Here is a 24,640-nt window from a genome sequence, read left to right on the forward strand (position 1 = left end):
AAACAGTGAAAAATTATATAAAAAAAGTGCGCCCAGAAACATTTACCCTCGGCCACATTGAACTTGAATGGCAAAAATGGAACACAAATTGCCAAAATATTTCAACAAAATTCTGCTCATTACGTAGTGGAACCCATAGATATAACAGTGTAAGTATATGCCCTTTACAACGTCGACGGTTTTAATGTGAACACCATTTAATTAAAAATGGAATATAATTATTTTTGTCTTACAAAAAACAATTAAAAGTGAAATCATTTGTTTTACACCAAGTATGGCATTTAATGGTCTAATTATTAGTTAAGGACTTGAAGAAATCTCAATTAATGCAAACAGAAAGAGTGAAGCTAAAAGTATTTAAATAATGAATCAGTGTTAAATAATAAAATACGGAATGAGAAATGAGAAATGCGAAGGAGCCTTCAAAACCCAAGTCTAGGTTATTTCCCTAAGGTCTACCTCATAGACTTTATTGCTATCATTTGAAGCTTTTCCACAATATTGCGCGATATTGTCATTGTGAGACCTAAAGCGAGGATCCACCGCTTGAACGCCTGTAACATCACCACCCAAATAATCCTGATTCTTCAATCGAATTAAGCGCATTAGGTATTGCTTTACAGAGTTCCCTCATTTTCGAGATGCTGAAGCGGCCTTTACTCGTTAGTTGAGAAAAAAAGCTAAATATTTTGTTGCTACTTGCATTAAATTCATACGAGCCGTTATCTTGGAATCGCAGTTTCCAAGTTACTCTTTAACAAACCGCTAAACCAATCAGTGGTTGGGAATTCCACAAATGACTGCAAATAATGTAAAATAATAATATGTGCAAGTTTTTTAGCATAAATATATGCTTGTATGTAGTATATATGGAGTAATCGACTTATTTAGCAGCCACCCTTCCACTTATTACAACAACGACTCCAAAGCCTCTGACGTTCGAAAGGTTCTCGCTAATGCGTTCGGTTGAAAACTTTCGTTTTATCATCTTCCCTTTATGCCTAGATTTCATCACGCACATATCTTTATTAATCCGTCCGTTTCGTATTTAGCATATCAGTTCTTCGCACACCCTCCCGATTTTACGACTCCAGTGTGCCGATCCACGTCGCAGTGTTGTGAATGCAGCTGAAAGTTTGTGCAGTGCTTCTTGATCTTCACTCTCGGGCTGCATATATTTGCGTACAAGTGTGTATGAGTGTGTGTGTGTGTGTGTGTAGAAGGACATTTGAGTCATCCCTACCCCCATCCGCAGCGCATTTATGTGGCTTTTCGTATGTTTTTTTTGCAACATTTCGCACGTCTTCTTTATTGCGACTTCCCTGAGACTTTGTCGTCTCTTTCCGTTTGCTTCAGCTACTTTTTATTATCAATTTGGTTTTCACTTTTCATTTGCGATTTTTTACACCATTTAACTTAGCAATTGGTGATCGCGCACTCCCTTTTTCTGGTTCACGGTCTTCGCTATTTCTCTCATGCGACGTCGCTTTATTATACTCTTTCGTTGTTTCGTACACTTTTTCGTCCGTTTATCCGTGCGTGCGTGTGTCCACTTGAAGCCAGCGCCGTTAGTCAGTACGCCATCTAGTCAGGGAGGCGAAAGACCAGCCGCACTCAGCCAGTTAGTCAGTAGATGCGTTGCGCTGCAGATACTCGACTCGAATTTCGTCCGTTGTAAATTTTCTTCCTCAGTCCGACACATTTATTTCGTGCAACAACATCGGCGACGGAAACCAAGAGAAAAAAATGTGTATGTTGCAACGCTATTCGTTAAAAAAAGTAATACTAAGAACCGCAATAATATAATTAAACGAACAAGTGCTAAGTGAAAGCTTCTGACTTTCGACGCTCGGTGGAGCTGGACACTAGACGCCGTGGGCTACATATTTTTCTACGAATTTTATCCAGCTTCGCTTCAATTTCCGAATTTTCGGAAAACAGAAATTCGATTGGTTGTCTCGAAAAAGCGACTCTACAAACCGGAAACGCAATGCGAAACGGGACGTAAATTGGACAGTGTGAAGCATTTGAAGGCTTCTTCAGTATTTTTGTTTTTGTTTATTGCTTTACAACGCAACAGCTCAGGTTCTTCTTGTTAGTATTTATTGTTGTTTTGCCTTCGCTTGGGGAGAACAAGCGATTTGTTAAACCTTTAACGCCATAGCTCATAAAATATACATCCATATACATACATCTAATATCTAAGTACAGCCCTAACGCAGGCATAAGGTAACCTCAACCAGCTCAGGATCACATATCGGGTAAGTACTCCTAAAAGCCGAATTGGATTTCATAGTTATAAGCACAAAAATGGAGAATGCCAAGAATCTGTAAGCAAGATTTAAATCTGAATATTTTCAAAGTGCTCAAATTGATCAAGTGAATTGATCAATTGGTTTGTGGTGTTTGGAGTATTTTGAATCCAAAGCCTTGGTTGAAACTTTTTCCGTTCAACACAAATTAAAAAAGATTTATTTTTTAAAATTTTTGATTATTACTGTTGTTTTCACATAATGTGGCAAATCGTCATGAAATTACAAATAGTATTCAAGTATGCACACGCTCTGCTTCTTTAGTAATCGAACGAGGTGTGACTAGGGGAATGTTCTTGCATTCGCTTTCGCTTTCGTTTGCCTCAACAATGCGACGTCAGTTGCAAGTTCAAGCCATATCCATTCAATTTAACTTTGACTGATATAACAAATACATTCACATATATATGTATGTGCTTACTACCATATGTATGTAATCCATCTCATCACCATCCGATAAGAGACTAATGAACGGGGCGCCCCTCCATTGGAAGAGGTGTCAGCAATCACCTCCAACACACTTTCACTTTATCAGTTACGTAAATATGTTATGTCCGTTGGTGTCTACACATGGTGCAAATAAGTTGGTGTTAGTGCAATTGTGGGACGACAAAATCCACTTAAATAAAAATCACGCTGCCAATTGGCGTTTTGTGCGACTAGTTTACGTTACATTTGCTGCATGCAACATAAGTAAGTGCACACGGCAGCCAACAGTAGCTTAAGCATGCACATAAACTCATAGCATGGCAAAGCTTGTCTGGCAAGACAATCAGCCGGGAGACCAAACAACAACGGCAAGAGCGAAGTGCGGCCAGAAGGGAGTGGATGCAGCAACGACAATCCAACTACTGCAGAATCCGACTATGAAAGGGGCAACAATATGAGAACAGAGTGTGTCTGAGACTCCCCCAAGAGCAAAGTCATAGGTGCGCAGCTGGAAGCTGCCAGCTAGACCGAGATCAAGACAGAGGCCAAAACCGTGTCAGTGCCAGTAGAGCAGACCCAGACTGGCCATATGACGACACGACAAGCGCGCATGCAAACATATTGTATACATTTATCTATAACTGTATGTGTGTGTGTGCCATAAAAGCGGTGACGTAATGCCAACTACTCCACTAACACATTTTTCTGCATTCCTGCTGCAACGGCGGCAACTACATCCTCTGTCACAGCCAACGTTTGCAGCGCTGCAGCTGCGCTGTCACGCCTAGACGCAAAGCTGCAGCGAATGGAGTCGTAAATATTGCAGAAGAGACAGCACAAAAATAGGAGCAAAGGAGGAGAGAGTAGACACAAGAATAGCAGAATAGCCGGCAAATAAACCGGCGGCAGGCACAAACTACACAACAACAACTCTTATCAACATAGAAATAGAGAAACAGTGGAGTGTAAATTTTCACATGAATGACACCAACAACTGTGTGACCATGAGCGTGCGTGGGGATACGGAGGGCGAGCGGAGGAAATGCGTACAAATGTCAGGCGACGTGCCTGTGCGTCGTACGCATAGAGCCACTCTAGTCATCACGAATGCCATTGCCAATGCCACTGTGCCACAAACCCAGACACTATCGCTCCAACACTCGCGGAACAGACTAGATGCGACCAGCAAAGCAGTTGCGTGCATATATTTGCAATGTACATATGTATGTAAAGTGTGTAAGTGTGTAAGTGTGCGCAGAGTATTGAAAGAAATCCTACGTCCAACGATGAGTACAGAAACAAGAATATTCTGCTTCAAAAACCGCACATATACATATGTATGTCCGCGTAGGTCAGACGGGCGACGGGTAGCTGGCGGGCTTTATGGTTAAGCAGTCAGCGCAGCTACACACTCTCTGAGTTGCATAAAGTTCCTACTACAGCTCTGCAAGAAAATGCAGGCGAAAACTTCTTCCATGATTCATTAAAGAGTTTCTTCAACAGACTCCTGTTGTTTTTAAAATGACCAAACTTGCGCTAATGCTCTTTTGACAAATTCCAAAGCTTCGAGTATTGAACCCCAGAGCTCAAGTAATATGATTTATCGTTGGCATACAATCAGCAACGGTTGCTGAATACGAAGCTCTGAGGCTGTCTTTGCTGCCAGAGTTGTCTAATTAAAAAAATATTCAAAGTTGTAAAATATATTGAAATTGACACTTTCGAAATCACCAGTTTTTTAGATAAGGTAAAATCATTAACAGTAATCTTGCCACAGTTCCGACTGGGTTTGTGATCTTGACTTTCGGTAAACTTCGTGAACATTTAGTTTGCTCGTCAATCCATACCTGTGAGTGTGAGTATGCCCAGCCTGTGTAAATGCATTTTATTGCATTGAATATATATACAGATGTGTATGTGGTTGTTTGCACAAAAGCTAGTATGAGAGTGCCATGTGTACCTCGGTATATGAATATGGGATCGGCCGATCAGCGGCCACTTATCCACACAGACATGTGGCAAATATAGTTGGTGCTAATAATTTTTCAAGGTTTTGTATTTCAGACGGAAAATAAACAAATCAATTTGTAGAAATAAAAACGAAAGGAATACGAAAACAACGTTCAAATAAACGCGAAGTCATTAATAAAGGAAGCTTTGTGCGTCAACTGTCAACTGCAAAATAAGGGAATATTAGATGAGACAGAAGGCGACAGAATGCATAAAGAAGAGCGGGGGAGACCAAAAACTAATTGATCGATTAATGATCGACAAGGTCTACCAAGAAATAATGAATTCATTTGAAACTTTAAGTTGCCACAAGAAGCGGAGAACAAAAGTGACCAGCAATCGAGGTGGAATTTGAAGGGATACTCCCACCATAAGCGCCCTCGTGTACGCATATTCAGTTCACATGCACTTTTTTTCGCCATCCTTGTTGTTGAGGAACGGGGTCAATGCAAATGTATGGCTTCTCGGACCATACGATACCCAGAGTTGAAGGAAGTGAGCGCAATTAGCTGCTATTTACAGTTAATAAACAGTGCACGAACACACATCACAATGCCAGCGGGACGATGGCGAGCGAGTAAAATGCATGGGAAGCAGTGAAATAGAAAAGTAAAAACAAGTATGTGCCACAGAAGTTTAGAAGCCACACAGCGAGTAGCAATAAAGCGAGCACCACACACATTCACATATATGTACATATGTATGTATATGCGTAATTTGCGATAGCCAATAGGGCAACAACTGCGCCGCAGTGCACCATATACCATATATTCCCATAGGGCATTTCCGTTGGGCTGGCCTTGATCTCTAATTGACTCGTTTAAAATGTCGTCGAGCTCGGCTTTGCCACTGAAGCGCTCCGCTGCTAGGCTAAACAAAGAAAATATGTGCACACGAATGTGTACGTATGTATTCACAAACAGACATGCCGGCAAACTAGTTTGTGAACTTGATAGAATAGCGCAGGGTAAATGGAAGAGACTCCGCCATCCGACAAATAGATAGACAAAGCAAATAAAACCCGACGCGTCGGCTGCAAGCGACGAAGGGACAGCCGAATCAATGCAAGTAAAACTTTTTAGCTTACAAACAGGCAAATATTCTCGTATGTACATATGTATGGCAAACCTGGTACAGGAATGTGCGTTGATTGTGGGCTCTGTGGCGTGCGGTGTTTGGAACAACTGTTGCGCCTCAAAACAGTGTTTGCCCACAACGACTCACGAGGGCCTGCTGATTACTCGCATAATCCAAATCATCGCTGGCCTCAACTGCTTGTCACCTCCACACTGACTGCTGTGTGGGCTGCACGGGCAGCAATAATAAAACACACGCAGCAACGCGAACGGTGGCAGCAGTGGCAGCTCCATTAATGCCGTTCAAGGACGTGTCATATGCATGTGAGTCGATGCACGCGAGCCACCAGTGCGGTGCATAGAAACTCACATAACACGATTCCTCCAGGCTTAGCCGAGTGCATGCGATGTGCATGCAACAAGCGCATGGTGTGCCGCATGGCTGCCATCGCAGTCGCAGCTTCTGCCCGCAGAGGCATAGCGGCGTTGCTGTGCTGGTATTCTCGGAAACGGATTCCAAGGCCAACCACATTTAGCCACACTCAACCGCACACAACTCACAATAAACAAAGACCCATGCACAAGCACAGCCGCAACTCCGACTCGTATCCATGTCGTTGGAAGTGCGCTGGTATATGTAGCACACTGGCCCTTCATTTACTCAGTTGCACTGAAATGCATAAAATCACATGCACATGCAACTAATGCAGTGCCAGCAATTGCCGCTTGTGGCTGGCTGCGGCCGCGCTGACGTCTGATTGTTGTTGTTACTGTTGTTTTGCCTGACGATAGGCGCCGAGTGGCCCTTGTGTATATGGAATTTGCGGTGGAGCGAGCGGGAATGTGTGCCGGTGCCTGTGGAAAATTTTCATTGCCAGTCGATGGTGTCGTCGTAGGCAACGAGGCAGAAACTCCGCTATATGAGTCGCACCGTGATGCATTTTCGCAATAAAATTTAAGTGAAAAAAAAATTGTTTGGAGCAAAGAATATAAAAAAGTCGTCCATTGTTACCATATACACAAAGCATAATTCAGAATGTCTCCAAGGCAGGTATTTAATGGAAGAATGTCTTCAGGGTTTTATTAGAAGTTTTCTGACAGATTTTAGTCGGAGCGCGTAGGTATTAGTGTAATATTTTTGCTTATTATTTATTCAATATTAAAATCGCCTTTGCTCATAGTGAAGTGCACCATTTGTACACGTTTCTTCAATAGATGCCGGGTTCCTACGTCCCACACACACGCATTCGAATCTAGGAACATATTCTGCTTTGTAAGCCAAATTGCATAGAGCACCGTTTATGCATTTGTTCATCCTTTACCCACATTGCAGCTCGCATTTTGAGTAACACCCCTGCGCTCCGCTGTCCACTCACGTCATTGAATTGCTGCGGATTCGTCGTTCACACAGGAAAACAACGGCATTAGCTTGGAGAACGAGGAAACGAAGAAATTGAGAAGCAGGAAACAAAGCGCACGGGCAACTACAACTACTAGACTAGAGTTCTACCCAGCCATCGGAGGTCTGCGCGGCAACTCACATTGGCTTTGACATTGGCACATTGCAGCAGCGTCGCTGCCGAAGCCGGTGTTTGCCGGCAATTTTGTTTTATTTTTGCTTTTGCTTCCTGTAGTCTACAGCGCTGCTTTCTGATTTTTTATTGCCGACTGTTATTTTTATGCGCTTTCCAACTGCATTTCGAGTCAGTCAGTCAGTTGGTCATGAGTGCCGTCACACACTGTTACGATGACGTCGCTCGTAAGAATGTTGTGGCTGAAGTGGCTGCTTGTCGGTTTTCTTGCCGCCACCAGCGGTAACAGCACCACGCTAGCCCTCGCCGGTGGGACTCTGCATATCCATCGGTCGACTTAGCCAAATGGCTAGTCAAACAGCTGGTGGAGTTGTACGACCACAGCGTTGACCAGAAGGGCTGACGTCTGGTCGCTTCGAATTAAGGTATGCCGTCATCGCATCTCAATTTACGCTTTGCATAAATGCGGCGACTTTGTAATGACACCCGCCACGAGCGCGTCTACCGCTATTCGCTTTCCGCTTTCGTTGTGCTGCTAACCCACTCAAAACAAAACAAGTGTCACAAAGGCCAAATATACATACTTATATATACATATATGTATATATATACGTATATATGTAAAGTATCGAATATCGATGGCCCAATAAATGAAAGTCCATAAAAAGCAATGTAATGAGGTAACGACTCGAAGGGATCGAAAGAAATGTGTCAGTTTTATTATTACTTCACTTGTTTTTGTTGCTGACTCTTCGAGCAGACGCTATCATGTCAAGGCCAGTATGTTTCAAAACGAAGACATATTTTTATTGCTTTATATAATAAGCAGAGACCCTGAGATCGAATCTCTTGATTTGAAGTAAAATCATTCTTAGTGTTTTTCGTCTTTTCTGATCAAATTTTATCCGGTGCTTACTTCTACTCAATATTTCGCAAACACTTCTTGAAATCTAATAATTTTTTTATTTTTAATATTGCATTAACTTGTAATTAATCTATAATAACCCCTCAGAACCCAATTTTTATTTCATAAATTTTCCAAAATTTTGCGAAAATAATGAACAAACCCATTGAAAGTAGTATTATCCTCTCTAAACGCATGAGCATTGGACCATTTGCATATGAATGACAAGTGGAGTGCTTCACTGCTTGATTCATCACATCACATTCACCTTCGATTTGCGATTCGCATCAATCAGCGTTCTGAGAAGATCAATGGGGTTCTAAACTCGAGCGCCGCATGCGCCGATAAGTCAATGGCATAAAAACTGAACTTCGCAATTTCGCGAGGGTACAGTTCAACATGCGCGCTGCACAGTTCAATGTAACAACAACAGCAACGGTAACCAGTAAACATCGGTTATGACGCCGAGTGCTGGGGAAGTGAAGCGACATTGAACAAATCGGAGTATAGTCAATCAAGCTGTGTGCGAAATGAGGAAATACGAAAAAATTTAGTTCATTAACGTAAGGCAGCGGGGGTGATAACCAGCAGTTGAGATCAACAACATCTTTGCAAGCACTTAGAGCGAATCCAGTATACGGCAATAGTCACGAGGGGAAGAAGGCACAGGCCAACGGACGATTGTAACACTTAGTACCGCTCGCTCTACGCCATTCTCGCCGGTGTGTGCTAATGTGTGCTAAAGCCGAATGAATTACCGAAAAGCCTGTAGTTGCAATCGCTGCCGCCGCTGTCGTTCGCCTCTTCCTGCTCACGATTTTTATTTTTTATCTAATAACCTTGTCCAGTGTTATTAAACCCAAAAAGTTTCTTCACCTCAGCGCAATGAGAAATGCTAATGCAAAGGAGAACAACAAAAATACAACTCACACATATTCAATGCACAAACAGAAATAAATATAAAGAACAATAAAAAGAGAACGCACTGCAAATAAACTGAAATGGCAAAATCAGAAGCAGAATAAATGAATGTTCATAATACGAGCGCTGCTAAAACTGGCTGCCGAGTAACACACAAACACGGCAGTGCAGCGCTCACACGCAGCGTACGTGCGCGATCCACGCCGAACATGTGTAAGTGCACTGCGCATCGCCAGCGCTGAATTGCTAAAGTAGCTAACGTGGCGCGCAGTCAATTACTCAGACGGCGCATGAACGCCCACCGCGCGCTCGCACCCGTCCAACAACCACCCACCAATCGCCTACCAGAACGCTGGCGTTTCGCAGCTATAAAGCGCGCGCGTCTGTATCCGAGCTTGTACCCACGACGAGGCGCGCAACGAAGTAGAATTGCATAGCATGCGCAGCGTTTGCCGCGGCTTCACTTTATGATGCGTTTGTCAGCAGCGGCCACTTATCGCGCAGCACAGTTCATTGTATTGCGTTACACAACGTTTAGCGCACAGCGTTAATAGTTATGTACACGTACTTTTCCTAGCACACCAGCAATTAAATTTTGGTCTTCTGCTCTTCCATACTGTACTCTCCCACACGCACACACACTGGTGACAGCTGAGCACAATGAACCGTAAAAGTTCAAAATCAAATTTAGAACGTTCAGCGAAAAGCGCTGTGCGTTTTACGCATGCAAACTGCAGACGTGTTCACTTTCCCCCCACTCTAAGACTTCTATATAGGCTACACTCTACCGCTTGCACAAATTTGCTGCGCGCAGTAAACAGCGCGCGGTTAAGTTAATAACGCGGTCAGAAAACAAACCTCACAATAAATAACAACAATTTTCTTACCGCTGCAACAGCAAAAAATATAGCGCGTTCAAAGCGCTACAACAACTCCAAATCATACCGCAAAATATATTTCGCAATTGCACACATAAGCAAATATGGAAAGAGCAAAAGCAAATTATTCAGTTAGTGGCTCACAAACACGCGCACAGCAATGCGTACTTACAGCAGGCCCCATGTGAGTTCGTATAAATGCACAACTGCGATTGCGGGTATTTGTTTGCTTAAACTTTTATTTTTTGCGTTCGTTATCTACCGGGGGTAATGAACGCGCGACCGTCACTTTTTTACCGCGAGCGCGCGTCGGTGCTGCGCCATCGATCGCTAGAAATTGTAGGTCGATGTGCAGCAGACAGCATGTTTCCGCAACTAATCGATTTTATAAAATTCTTGACATCGGTCTTCGACCGACACGCCCACAACTATGGTATGCGTTTACACTCGGGGTCCCGATAATCTAAAAAATATAGCTCCTCAGTAAAAATCTAATAGTTTTAAATAAAAAGCACAAAATCGTTTCAATTTGAACGGGCGCTAGGAACACTATTCACACAAATTCAGCCTTGAACTCGACCGTCTGGTATTTCGAAGGCATACCGCTCATTTACAAAAAAAACGTACTACAAAAAATAAATATAACGCTGACGATAAGCAAAAAGCAAAACAACTTTTTTGACGCTGACATTTACAATAGATCGCAGGGCGCACCAGTGTGCGTGTGCTAATAGACACAAGACTAACAAGCGCAGCTGACGCTGAAATATTTTTTACTTTTGCGTCTTAATTTTTTCATATTTTTTTCCAATTCCAAATAACTGTAGCTTGAGTTGACCACTTTGCATTTTGATTTTATTTTTTGGCAATATGCATTGAGGCATGCTTTCCTCCGATTTTTATTTCAAACACTCTGCATTTACACACACGCACATAACACTTTTTTACTTTAACAACGAAATTTATTTGAGATATCGAACTATTTTCGATTTTTATTTTATTTAATTTCTTTATTTTTTCTATAACTGAAATTTGTTTCAATTTCTATCACTTCATTTTCACGGTATCGGAGTGCCACCGCTTTCGATGCGCCAAGCGCCACCGACCGCCGCCAAAACTATACTGGAAAATAGCACTCGATCAGCGCCGCACTATAGGAAAACTTATGGCAAACTCGCTGCCCCAAAACACATGCCCGACCCCAGCGATCACAACACTAGTTTTTTGTGACGCTGAGGAAAAGATGATGTTAGTTTTTCACCACAGCCGCAGTCCGACTCCGTCTATGAGTTCGCTGAGCGCGCTGAGAATGTCTGAGCAAAACGTGGGCATTACTCACTCAGTCGCAAGCTCCACTTTGGTCTAGCCTAGGCTAATGGCGCACTCAAATAGACAAGCCCCACAAGCGGCGATGCGTGAGCACCAAAAGCGCAAATAGTTCCACCAAAGTTAGTGTGTGTTTGCAAGCAAATAGTTTTAGCGTGCGAGCGATATACACGTGTGAATAGCTGAATGCTGCAAGCTATAGAGAGCTCACCTTGCCATGCCTCTTTTCGGGCGCTGCACCAAAGACGAAGTTGGGCAGAGAATTGCATTGCCGATGCAACCGGTCGCCAAAATGCATCTTCAGTGCAACTCAAAGAGTAGCCAGGAGTGCAGCAGTGCAGAACTCACAGAGAATTTGCAATTCAAATGCATCTGTGCATGACCTGCATCTGTGTGGGTAACTGCAGTCAGTCAGATCGATTTTCTACTCGACTCTTGCAAGGAAATGCAAAGTTTTTAATATTTTACGAATATTTAGCAAATTCTTTATTTTCTAGCACTCAGTGTATACTGATTTTTACAGCATATTTATACATATAAATATATAGATCAAAAACACTCTATGAAGTTTGTGAGATCAAGATGTAAAATTTCAAAAGAGTCATTAGACACTCGGTCAGACCGATGATGCCGAAAGCAGAAGTCTGGCACGACCAAAGACCATTGAAAACGATTTCCTTCCTCAAGAACAACAGCAAAAACACACCAATCTAATTGTGAAATTGAAAGCAAAAAATAGGCAAATGTTTAACCCCTTAAAATGTCTGGTCTGGCACTTTGCTTCTGTTTCCCCCCATTCTCTACCTCTTCTAAATCGCATTGGACAAATTTGGCTGACTTAACACTTAAAAGTCGCAGACGTAGCTTAAATTGATGTGGTCGCACCGTCTACGGCGTTTGTGCAAACTTTTTGCTTAAGCTACCATCGAATGAGTTTTTTTTATTTGCTTTTCGGTTCTCAAGCCACCACCATTTACTATCGTCTATTGTGGCGATCGTCGCAGACTGTGTTGCCCTTGCCACATATAAGACCCGACCCTCTTATTCTAAACTTAACATCGTTTTTATTATTACCCATTAAAGCTGTGATATTGTTGTTATTGCTATTATCGCTTATAAGCTAACTTCAGTTTTCTGTTTTGCTAGCGCTATTTTTTGCTGATTTGTTACTCCAGCACTTCTACACGCAGACGAAGCGGAAACGAGTTTTGAATTCAATTTTGTGAAGCAAATTTGAGACGCGCCACAAAAACTTTATACAACTAAATACTTTTCGTTCTACGATTTGTATTATTTTCTACCTTCGCTGCCTTCCCTTGTTACCCTTTCCAATACTTATTATTAAAGCCCTGTAATAGTGATCTAAACCTCTTTTTTGTGGAACTCTGGCCTCCCTCCAACCTCGCATGTGTAGACTTGACTTGGCGACGCGCTGCGAGCGCTCACTTTACTCTTTGCTTTGCTTCAGTTTTTGTGTTTTAGAAATTTGAAATAGCCAATAGTATTCAGCTATTACTGACGCCAGCTGTGGAGAGCGCTGAGCAGCGACACACGCGGCGCTCCTGTGTTGGTGAGTGCCAACCGTCGGGAGCAAATTCTAACGCATACACTCGACTGCCTTTCGTGGCAGAACGACATGGTGGGCGCGCTTGACTCACACTCTCCGCCTTTGGTAGTCACAGAAGCAGCCAAATGTAGCGCTGTGATCACACGTTTACTCAGAGTCTAATGCTAACTGTGTTGATTGTCAGCGATTTCTGGCAGATGCTTAGTTTACAATGAGCGCTGCGCTTGTATGGCAGTGTGGCGAACGCGCAGTGCACATTGCGCTCATTATATATTAGATATTTCACACACACATCCGCACCGTCTGAGGTAAATGACCGAATGTCCGACTCGACATGACTAGGTTAAGGTGAAGGTCACACTCGACTACTCAGCGCGCTACATTCTAGCACACTACACTTAGGCAAGAAATCGGCTCTGCGTCGTTCAATGTTTTCTCAATATGTGAGCTAGAGCAAGCTTTTGCCAAACACTCCTAGCACAGTGGTACCGCCACTCCGCGCTACCCCTCCCCACCCCGCACCCTACGATTTACCGGGAGTGAGGCGCCGAGTAGACGAGAGCAAGGTCTATTTGGCTGCATTAGAAATGAAAATAGAGAGGAGGAGAGTCATGGCAGAGCATATGTTTGAAAGCGAAATTGAATGCAAGAGCGAGTGTATACGAAATATAAGCACATTTGCACCTACAAATAGATCGTCGCGGTGTGCGGGGCGTGAAGTGTAGCTGATCGCGCTGATTTATGCCATTTGAATGCGATTTGTATGGAGCCAAGACATGTGAAACGCCACAATTAATCGTGAATATCTGTTGTTTCTATTGTTTTTGGCTTTGCTTTGTTTTCATTCGTTGATGCATAGTTGGTAGCAGGCACAATGCAGACTATAAGTTATTTATGTAGTTTTTTCTTTTATACTTTTGCTTTAGCCCCATTTAAATTTGAAACTGAAAAATTCCGTCCACTCGCTTTTTTGGTTTTGCTTTGGCAAATGTACACTGTTGCATAGATTCAACTTTTGGTTGTGGCCGTTGCTGCCGAAACACACCGAGCCCTTCGCCCAGTTCCTACTGGACTCAGACTATGTCTATTACGCTTCCATTTGAGTTGATTTAGTTTGAAAGCTGTTGCTGTTTCCCTTACTGAAGCAACTGTTGCCCGGTCTTGTTGCTTTTGTCAGGTTTTATTCGCTTTTGCTCTGATAGCGCCTCAGCTCGAGTTCCTTTGCTTGCAGTTGTTGTCGCTATTAGATTTGCTGACACAAAAACAATGACACTGCCGTGCAAATATGCATATGCATGTACTTGTTTACACATGTGTTTATGTGTCAGAGTGTGTGCATGCAGAACGTTTGAAGCCATGTGTGTGCGCATGATGGAATGGCACTAGCTTTTCTTGCTTCGGCGGCTGCTGACGGCACTGCGGCGGGCAACAGGCCCGTTGGGCGGGCGACGGCGGCTAGGGGGCGAGCGCAGCCATTGAACGCGAGACCTTGAACTTGGACTCAGTTATACGTAAATTTTGGTTTTCGTTGCTGTTAGTGTTAGTGTAGCGCCTCGCTATTGTTATTTAGACTCCCGATGTTTTGTTTCTATTGTTGTTCGGTTTGTAATTTGTTTAAATTTTGCTCGTTTGCGCTAGAGTGGCCGGCCAACTTTCTTCGAACAAACATTATACTTATACATATTTTATAAATGTCTTATAAAAACGTGTGTATATCTTCCTAAATTTATTTTTAGCCAATTTGCTTTTTCGTTTATTTTTTGCTTCAAAACTGATTTTTTCGAATGCGACTTTTAAACTTCTTAGTATAAACTTGTGTGTTGGCGCGGACAAAGCGCAATTAACAAAACAATAATAATCTTTCCAAAACTGACAATAAAATATTCAGCACAATAAATTAGTTCAGTAATTTAGATACACACATTGGGGAGAAGGCAAAGAGAAAACAACAAAAAGTATTGAAAAAATATAACCGATTGATAAATAGATTTATATATGTATATATAAACATAAATTTAATATAGATTTGCCGCTTTAGCGAAGAATACTAACCATAAGCCATAACAAAGTAGACAGAATTGCTGTTTGAGGGGCAAGGGTCCCTCCCCAACCCTTACTATATATGTGGGCAGTATACTAACATTTTTTGACCACAGAAAACCGCAACGCAATTGCATTAACAAAGTGCGTATAATCGCTCACTTGCTGCCACTTCAACACCCACACTCTCAAATGCCCAAACACCATGCTGACATAATTTAGTTAGTCGTTTTATGAATTTGTGGCGCTAAGTCCATGTTTTTGCGTCGCAAACCCGGCTAAAACAGACCACGTGGTCAAGTAACACCGACACATACACCTAAAGTCCACCGTTACATACACTGCGGGCTAACGGCGGCAATAAAAGCTTGCAAAAGTCGGAAACTAAAAGGACTATAAAACGTGGAGTCGCAACCAGACTGTGCCACCCACCCGTGAAAAGTGAAAAAGTGGCTGCGGGTTGGATGTGATTTTTCTTCGCCACTGCATGCAACTGCTGCTCATGAATATGCTGGCATGTTTGTGTGGCCGACGTGTGGCACATGACATTTGGGGTGGCAAGAGCACAGCTGGGCGAAGTGCCGCTGCCGATGCGCTGCTGGCTAATCGTATAGTTGCGTCGCGTCGCTGCCACCGCGCTGAAGCGCTTCGTCGTCACCCTCCTACAGCGCCGCATTAGCAAACTTTTCGAGACTATTTCCTTTTTTCAGTCACAACCTGTCTTCCGTTTTGAAGCTAGAGTTCGCTTTCCCACTAGTCTTTGCTCCTGCGAGTCTTGCAACCACGTGACGTCAACAATGCACAGTCTGCCCTAATGGATGTGAGGAGGTGGGCGGTGATATATACACGCAATCATGTTGCTACTGCAACTGGCACTAGTGGCAGCTATGAATGCCACTCGATGCCAGCGATGCGCTGCGTATACACCCTTCTGCGTTCCCGGCAGTGGCAGTCACCTCCTGTCGTCCGCAGACGGACATCTGCTTGGATAGCCTGGCGTTGCTGGTGTCTAGCTGCGGCTGTCCGTCCACTTTTCTGCTTGCCACTGGCGAATGATGGCGATGATAATGACGTTGGGCGGATGGGTGGCACAAGCCGCATTCGACAGCGCAGGTTACTCGCTGTGCATGCGAAAACACATAGAAACACATAAGAGCATAAAATCGTGCCGACAACAGCGCGGCATTAGGGTTAGTTTGTGGCCTTCCTCTTCTATTTCCGTTGGCTGCTCAGCCACGCTGTTGCGCCCATGTGACGGCATCGGTTGTTGCCGGCGCTTTCTTTGTACTTTTGCTTTTGTGCGTTCTTTTGCTTTTGCGCTGCCACTATTATAGTGCGACTAGTTTTGCCTTTTCTCTTTTTTCTTTGCTGAGCATCACAGGGCTGCGTAGAATAGTAAAGCTTTCACTTTCAACGATGTGGCACGCTGTGTTGCACTCGTCACGCATTAGACGCTTCGCTCGCCTCGCTCGCCTCGTTCACTGACTCTTCGTCGAGGGCAATGCAATGAATGGCGCTGTCTGGGAGCAGTCTACGTGCGCTTTTTCGTTTCGCAGAATTTCACCGGTAAAGTTATGAATGAAAGGGGTGCTTTGCTTGGCATGCTGCCTGCCACGTGGTGAGAAGTGAGCGAATATTACAATGAGATGTCGAGTGTGGATTGTAAAACGATTATTGCACCGGATCATATGTAGAGGTGCACCGCTGCCCGAGTTATTTTTTTTTAATGGCCTTACACCCATGCAAATTATATTTCTTTCGATGAATTGTTAAAAATTGTTTAACTCGGAATAGTTGAACTCATAAAAAGTTATTATCTACATACAAAGTGTATTCAATGTATGAAACTGTTTTAATATTAGAGCTCTCTCTGACCCAAATTACGCACCTGTCTAAAGTCTAATTCCATTGCTCAGATAAAAAAAAGAGGCCGAACAGTCTGGGGTCTCCCTGCTACGCACTCTATCACGCTTCCAAACACATTTGCAAAAATGCGAAAAATTACGCGTTCACGAGACAGGCGAGCCCCTTTTTTGGCACGCACAGGCATACGCACTTCGGCCACACGCACGTCAACCGCGCTGCCTAGATACACACTCACACACACCATAACCAAATATTTATCTGCAAATACGCACATACGTTCAGATAAGGCCACAGGTAATACTATGGCGAAATTTCGTTTCTCTTGAGCCCGCCTAACCACTGCCTTACTATTTTGTCTATTTTGTCGCGCAACTATTTTCGCACAACCACGTCATCTCATATTCAATCACTACACACACACATGCACACGCACTCGCTCACATGTGCTCGTGCGCTCGCTTGCCCTACCCCACTCTGCCAACCCCATTACCCAGTGCCCCATTTAGTGATAGTGTAGTACGGAGAATAGCTTGGCATCGGGCGAGCGAGTTTGTTTTATTTTGGGTCCGAACGCGTCACTACAACGAAACTAAAACGAAACAGCTGCAAACCACTACCACGATAAAGAAGCTTTTTCTCATTCTATGTGAGCAAAACTAAAATTTAACCTTGAAAATAGCAAACATCGAAATATACGAGCATTTGACGTGAAGTTGAGTGCAAACAGACCGTCGCACACCAACAAACACACTCGCATGAGAGTGAAGACATTGTATGTACACGGTTTCTATGGATGTTCGTATGTGCGGTGCTATTTCTAGGTAGCTGGGCGACAATGGGATATGAGCGAACAAACAAGCGCCGTCAAACATCCAATAACAACACCAATGGCATAGAAACACAACAAGCAATAAATTTTGCCAGAACACAGTTGCCTTTGCACGAGTGCGGGTGTGTATAACGTCTATACTCCGCGCATGCCTTCCCTACAGCTTTTCGAGTATGGCAAAATGTTTGGAACTATTCTCGTAGATATTCAAATGTCTTTGTATGTGAGCATTTGCTGTACTGATTGGCGTCTATAAACTTCGCTGGTTCTTTGTTCTGCTGTTTGCATACGCAATGAGTCTACTCCCCAACAGCTAGATTGACGAATGATAAGCCAGTTACGATTTATAGTTACTATTTTCGAACAAAAGCCCTTAATTTTTAAATAGTGTTACAGCTCTGATTTTAGTTTAAAGCTCCAGTATTCCTCCACTCGTCAAAAGCAAAATATGTATACTTGATTGAATGGTAAGTTCTTTAAATTCTGTTTTCTCTGAACTAAATTGGAGACAGATTGACGCAGTTTAGATCACTCAGCAGTTTGAGGTACTGACTGCGGCTTACAAATTATTCCTACAGATATTAATGCGAAAATAATTACGAACTAAGCTTGAAATTACTATTCTATCGGCAGTTCTCTCGTTAAGTATCCAGATCTATCAGCTGTTCCCAATTGATGAAGATAAATCCATTACTTAAGGATTTCAATTACCTATTTTGTTCACGTTTCTGTTATTTTCGAAAAATTATTTTACACCCATATAATGTGTATATACGGAGGTAAACATATATAAATATATTTATATGTATATAGATCATGAACTTATATAAAAATGGTATTTCTTAGTCAACGCAGATGTTTTAGTTCAATATGAAACAGTGGAACTCCGCGCCCGGTACGCCCTCGCGCCCACTCCGCAAAACCCATCGATCCCTGCTTATTTTAACTCGAAGTATAACTCTTTTGACTGCAGAATTTTTCGTTGTACTTGTATAAATTTTGTGTGTATGGCTATGAGTTTTTTCTTTGTTTTTGTTTGTTCTCGAATCACATGCAAAATGCTTTTCACTTCACTGCTACGGCAAATGCCGCACAGCAAACCATGTGTGTGTGTGTGTGAGAAACATTCTCAGCTGCGCGTTGTGTGAACTATGCGGAATAGCTGCAAGTGACTATTGTTGTTGTTGTTCAATTTTTATTTCACTCGTTTTTTTGCATATAATGCCTTTTTGGCAAATTTTGGACAGTTCTCACACATGCAAGTGAAATAGTACCCGAACGCCACCGGTAAGAGGAGTAGCCATAGATATGACTGCCACTAATACACGCGCCTCATCCTTATATCCATGTACAAGCGCCGTGTGTGTGTGAGCCGCACACTGGCACGCATCGTGTGCGATTTCACAGCGAAATGCAGAATTCTAACACACTGACCGACTAATCGAAAACATACACAACAACAAGCAGAACAAGCGGCTTTAGCCGAGCAAAATTAAAATGCTGCATTAATATTAGGGAGAGCTCGGTTAGTAAAAGCCTAGAGCAAACGGGTATTGCTGCTGACGGTGCAGCGCGCGGGGTTCACTACGGCGGCGTCGAATACTAAGCAGCCAACAACACCCTCATGGCGGCGACGACGCGTATGTCTGCTGCGTCCAAATGCCATTGTTGTGCGTTTGCTGTGTGCTGTGTGCTGTGTGCTGCCGTGACTGGCGCGGCCGCGCGTTCTTGATGAGGCTTCGTTGCCGATCGGGACGCGCTCGAGCGCTCGAACTCTCGATTCCCAGAACCTCCTCCCGTCCGCGGCACCGCTGTGCATGTATTTTTTGGATAGTTTTTTGGCAATTGCCTAATGCGCTTTTAAAGTCGCTAGACGGGCCAGAAGTAGCAGCAAAAGCAGCAGCCGCACAAGCAACAGTTGAATTTTGTTGTCGCGCGTACTTTGTTGGTCACAATCGGTACGGTCGGTCGGTCGGTCGGTCGCTCGCTAGAACAATTCAACGCGTATCCCTGTTTGAAATCAAACAACTCTAGATAATTCTAAAACAATTGTGAAAACTTAGCAAACTCTAGCTTAAAGGAAACAAATCGCAAATTGCTTTCAAAAAAGTGAAATTACTATTGTGAATAGCAACTACGCATTCGTTTTGATGATTTCTCAAACTGAATAAGTGAATGATGGAACAAAAGTGAATAGTTCTGCATATTATTCTAAAAAAATATCAAAAAAGTTCTGAAGTTCTTTTTTATTAAACTATGCCTAGCGCATTTACGTATTTTCGACCTATGAAAACCAAGGGTATCTCTATGCCGCTCAGCAGTGCCTCGAATATCTGTGTATAGTTCGTGCTACTTTCGGTTCGGGCAGAAAATATGTTCTTTAACTTTATAAATGTATTAAAATTCAAATTGAAAAACTACAAACACTACAATTCGGGTTCGGTAATTACAGTTAGTAGTCGCACTAATCGTCGGTCGCGTTATTAAGTGCTCGGTAGTGTGTTACCTTCAACCGTGCATCGGTTCGCCAAGATTGGCAGCCACCAATAAAGCTTCTACAGCTGTCAGGTAGGCAGAATTCTGCGAAGGATACACTGAACCAGAAAACTAACTTTAATTTACATATATACAAATTCCAATTCAACGAAGCTTTCCATTGAAGCAATAATTTTCTTACATTTATTTTGATTTACTGAAAACGTTTTGGATACTAAATGCAATAATAGAAATACTTAAGTCGAGTCAACACTTAAGTCCCTGATCAATCATGTAAACGAAAGTCTTTCGATTACATATTTGTGCGAATTAAACTTTCCGAAGCAACTTTTGCTGTGACAAATCCACCAACACAAGTGCAGCGCAGCAAAAAGGCAGGCATCGCATTCTTTGCGCTCAATTTTTGACGCAACGAAATATCAAGCGTTTTGTGCCAAACTGCGCGAGCAACCCATATCGTGCGCTCCCCCACTGCATTGCCATGCGCACTGGCTTGCGAATCGGCAAGCGCACAGCATTTGCTGCACTGCCAGCACACGTGAAGCGAGCGCTCAGCAAAACTACTCGCTCACTCGCAGATACAGAGCGCGTTCATGTACGAATGTATCACATAGATACAAATAGCGATAGTTTTCGTTTTGCAAGAGCACTTCGAAGCGGCGACTGCAGAGCTTTTAGAAAGCTGCAGCAGCTTTATTGCTTTTGCTTGGTTATCAGACCGTATGTAGGGTTTTTTTGCTTACACTTTTTTCACTTTCAAACATATTGGTCGAGATTCTTGTGTGTGTACTGCATACCTACATACATATGTACATACATACATACAAATGTACATATATGGTAAACAACTAATGCAAAACTTTATCTAAAACATAGCCGTATTTGAGAAATGGCTGTCGTTCGCGGCTTCTAAGATTGGAGAAAAGATTGGTCATCGCATTCTGAGAAATCTGTTGACTAGTTTTCATAAAACCCACAAACAGTCATCGCCGAAGAATAAGTGGAATAAAACTAAACACACTAGAACCCATATGCTGATAAATCGCTGGCGAAATTTGCAACCCAACAATTATTTATAGTGCTTGCCTGTATGTGTGCGTATAAATAAATGCATGATATACTTATGTATGTATGTATGTGAAAGCTACAGCCTTTGCTGTGCAGCGATAAAATGTTGAATTTCAATAGAAATCAGAAAAATATATGAATTTTTCGAAAATAAATCCGCATAAAACTTCAACGAAATGGCTGGCACTCGAGAGAACGCTCGGGATGCCAAGAGCAGCAGTGCTAACCTTGAGTGTCAATAACCTCACTGGCCAACGCAAATAAAACTTGTTTGTTATGCCCATTAAAAGTGAATTTTAATTTGATTTTCTACGCGGCGAATGCATTGTTTGTTTATCACTTTGGGCGTTTTATAATCTGCGGGTCTATTTAAAGCCACTTGACGTGCGACACTTGCACACGAAGCAGATGCGCTCGAAATAAATTTCTTCGAACAAAAACAACTTCATACACCATCTAAATATGTAAACATTTTCCATATTCCGGAGAATCTATGTGCCAAAGATTAATTTTATAAACTTCGATTCGAAGCCGATTCTGATTCTAGAGCCGAATACCGTCAAGTTGGTAATACATAAAGTTCTGTTATTCCGTAAACGAGTTGATGTTGTTGCCTAACATGCATTCTCTTATTTTAGCGAGGGTTCTTTTGTCACTTGCTTTCAAGATGGCTCAACTAGTGTTAAATGATGCGCCTCCTTTTGAGGCTTCTGGGCCGTGAAATTAATTTTTTCAGTAGATTCGCAATTTTTTTATGATTATTTTGAATATTTTACATTTTAACATACATTGGATATCTTTCACTGTGTTCATTTTACTAATTGTACTTCCGTCTTTTCTCTTTGCAGTTTATTTAAATTTATGAAAAATATATCTACACAAATATAAACATAAAACGCAAATAGTCAAGTAAACTTCCCAAATAGTCAAACTTAAGGGAAAGTACAAGCAAACGCAAAACTTAGAGAAGACGGTTCTTAACAACCATAAAAACTACAACAACAACATAACATTACAATTATATCTACAACTACAACTAAGAGAAAACAATTGCAATCAGTTGGAGAAAAATAATTAATTTCAAAATAATAGCAGTCACAGCAACAAGAATAACAACAACAGCATATCCATAAGAGTGAAAGCAAGTCTTTGGGGACGCTTTCAACAGCGCCAACGCAACACCCACACATACACGGACACGGAAACGGAAACGGACACAGTCAAGCCAGTCGCGAAGATGGACGAAACACAGCATTTCTGTTTGCGCTGGAACAACTACCAAAGCAGCATAACGTCGGCGTTTGAGAACCTGCGCGATGACGAAGACTTCGTCGATGTGACACTGGCGTGCGAGGGGCGCAGCATCAAAGCGCATCGCGTCGTCCTGTCGGCGTGCAGCCCATATTTTCGCGATTTACTCAAGGTGAGTGACAATAATGACAAAAAATTTAGATACTTATAGGTTAAGAATTCCCACGAGATATGCTGTGGGTTATTTGATTTTATAAGCCGTTTGAGAGACGAAAATTTAATTTCTCTTAACATATTACATGATCTGCCACAATGGTATTTTTTTGATATCCATTGGGGCTCACCGTTTTAACTTTCTTATGATATTGCAAGAGACTACAACCCAAGGTCTAGTGCAAGGGCTATGTAGTGCGGTTTTTGAAATAAAACTTATGTTGTGAACCTCGGTGCTTAGGAACCAGCTTAATGTAGGTGGATTGTTATGAAATCACCGCAATGGAAGCGCACCGAGCAGCAAATGCGTTCCAAAGGCGTCTTATATCACTTGAATAGGATCAGTCAAAAATAAAAATTATTCACTAACTTCAATTGCTCCCTTCACAAATACAAAATACTCCTTATGCTATAATGACTCAATCTGAACAATCTTTTCGGGGATTGCTTCATCGCCCAAACAGTATTCGATGCAAAGTTTCGTTAAAAGATCCCCTTAAATAAAAGGGTGTTCCATACCAGCTCTTTATTCTGATCGATCAGCTTGTACGACAGCTATATGCCACAGGGTCGTTCTGTCAAATGAGCAGCTTCTTGATAAGAAAAAGATCCGACCAAAATTTCAAATCGATATTTCAGAAACCGAAGGAATAGCTCGCCTATATACAGACGGACAAGGCTAAGTCGACTTTATACGTTTCTTTTTGGCGTTTCAAACATCGTGGCATTGAACAGGGTATAATCATATGAGTCTCCAATATACTATGTATCTGTTCTTGTCAAGGATTAATACTATTCTCGGACAGGGCGTTCAGATGTGGCATAAAACTGAAAAGTCTAACGCACGGAAACTGAAGTGTGTTACTTTGTCTTAATATATTTGCTGGCATAGCTTTCTCACAGTCACCGATCGCCGTCGTCGGCTTCAACAAGCAATGACCAACTCACACACTCGTATATATTTTTTCGAGGACACTTCGCACATAAAGTACAAATTTTTATTAGTTAGGGCACATTCATACATATACTACATATATGGTATATATGTATATAACTATATATATATATACATATATATTTATATACATAAGTTGAGCAAACATCAGTGCGTTCATTTGCCATGCAAAGGCACTTGTAAAGGAGAACGTGTAAAGAAATCGAAATATTATAATAAAGCAAAAGCGGCGATTGCACTACCTAATGACGGGGCCAAGTGGAGCGGTGAAAACGAATACAGAAGCAAAGGCAAAGTCGCACAATGTTCGCTCGTATGTATTTGCCAAAGGCTGAGCAAACATAAGAAACAGAAAATCACACATAAGACAAACTTGCGAGGGGCAAGGGAAACGCATGTGTATATAAGTATAAAGCGTAAATTGCAATTTTTATCGTTTTATGAGTAGAAAATGCGATAAAATGTAGATGGAAGAAATATAGTGCGAAAATGCAAGGGCAGAATGCAAACTGGCTCACCCTGAATATCGCGAAGGAGAGGAAACACCTCAGCCGCTAGAGAGCAAATCGGTCGAAGATCAGTCGCACAAAAACGTTGGCGAAGAGGAAACAAGAAAAGCAAAGTTGGGAAGAATGTGAAGATAAAATGAAAGAAGGAGCAGAGAAGAAGATGCGGCTGCAGTGACAAACCCTTTCGCCTTCCCGACCCAACCCCTCACGGGAAGCTGAGGGGAAAAGCGCAGAGGATGCATAATTATATAGGCGGAGAGCCATTGAGTATGTGCTAAGGCAGATTGCGGGCTTCTGCTGCCTCTGCCATGACGATGTGACCTACTTATGTGCGATGTGGCAGCGCTACGCGGTTGCTGGGAGACAATGAAAGCACAGATCTGCACTAAGGTAATATGAGTATCTTCGGATTCGTATGTGTGCACACTGATGCATATAACCGTTAACTCCAGTGTGCT

At 42.4% G+C, this 24,640-nt stretch overlaps 1 protein-coding gene across 1 annotated transcript in view; it reads left to right on the plus strand.

Annotated features, from left to right (window-relative positions):
• The window catches only part of LOC126758102 (broad-complex core protein), a 112,831-nt gene that overhangs the window by 63,430 nt on the left and 24,761 nt on the right, over positions 1–24,640 (plus strand). The window contains exon 3 of the mRNA XM_050472134.1: positions 22,103–22,677. Within this exon, the coding sequence (XP_050328091.1) occupies positions 22,492–22,677 (186 nt within the window). The 5' untranslated portion in view covers positions 22,103–22,491. The remainder of the gene's footprint in view (positions 1–22,102; positions 22,678–24,640) is intronic.

This window comes from Bactrocera neohumeralis, chromosome 5 (genome assembly GCF_024586455.1).
Source record: "Bactrocera neohumeralis isolate Rockhampton chromosome 5, APGP_CSIRO_Bneo_wtdbg2-racon-allhic-juicebox.fasta_v2, whole genome shotgun sequence".
NCBI lineage: Eukaryota > Metazoa > Arthropoda > Insecta > Diptera > Tephritidae > Bactrocera > Bactrocera neohumeralis.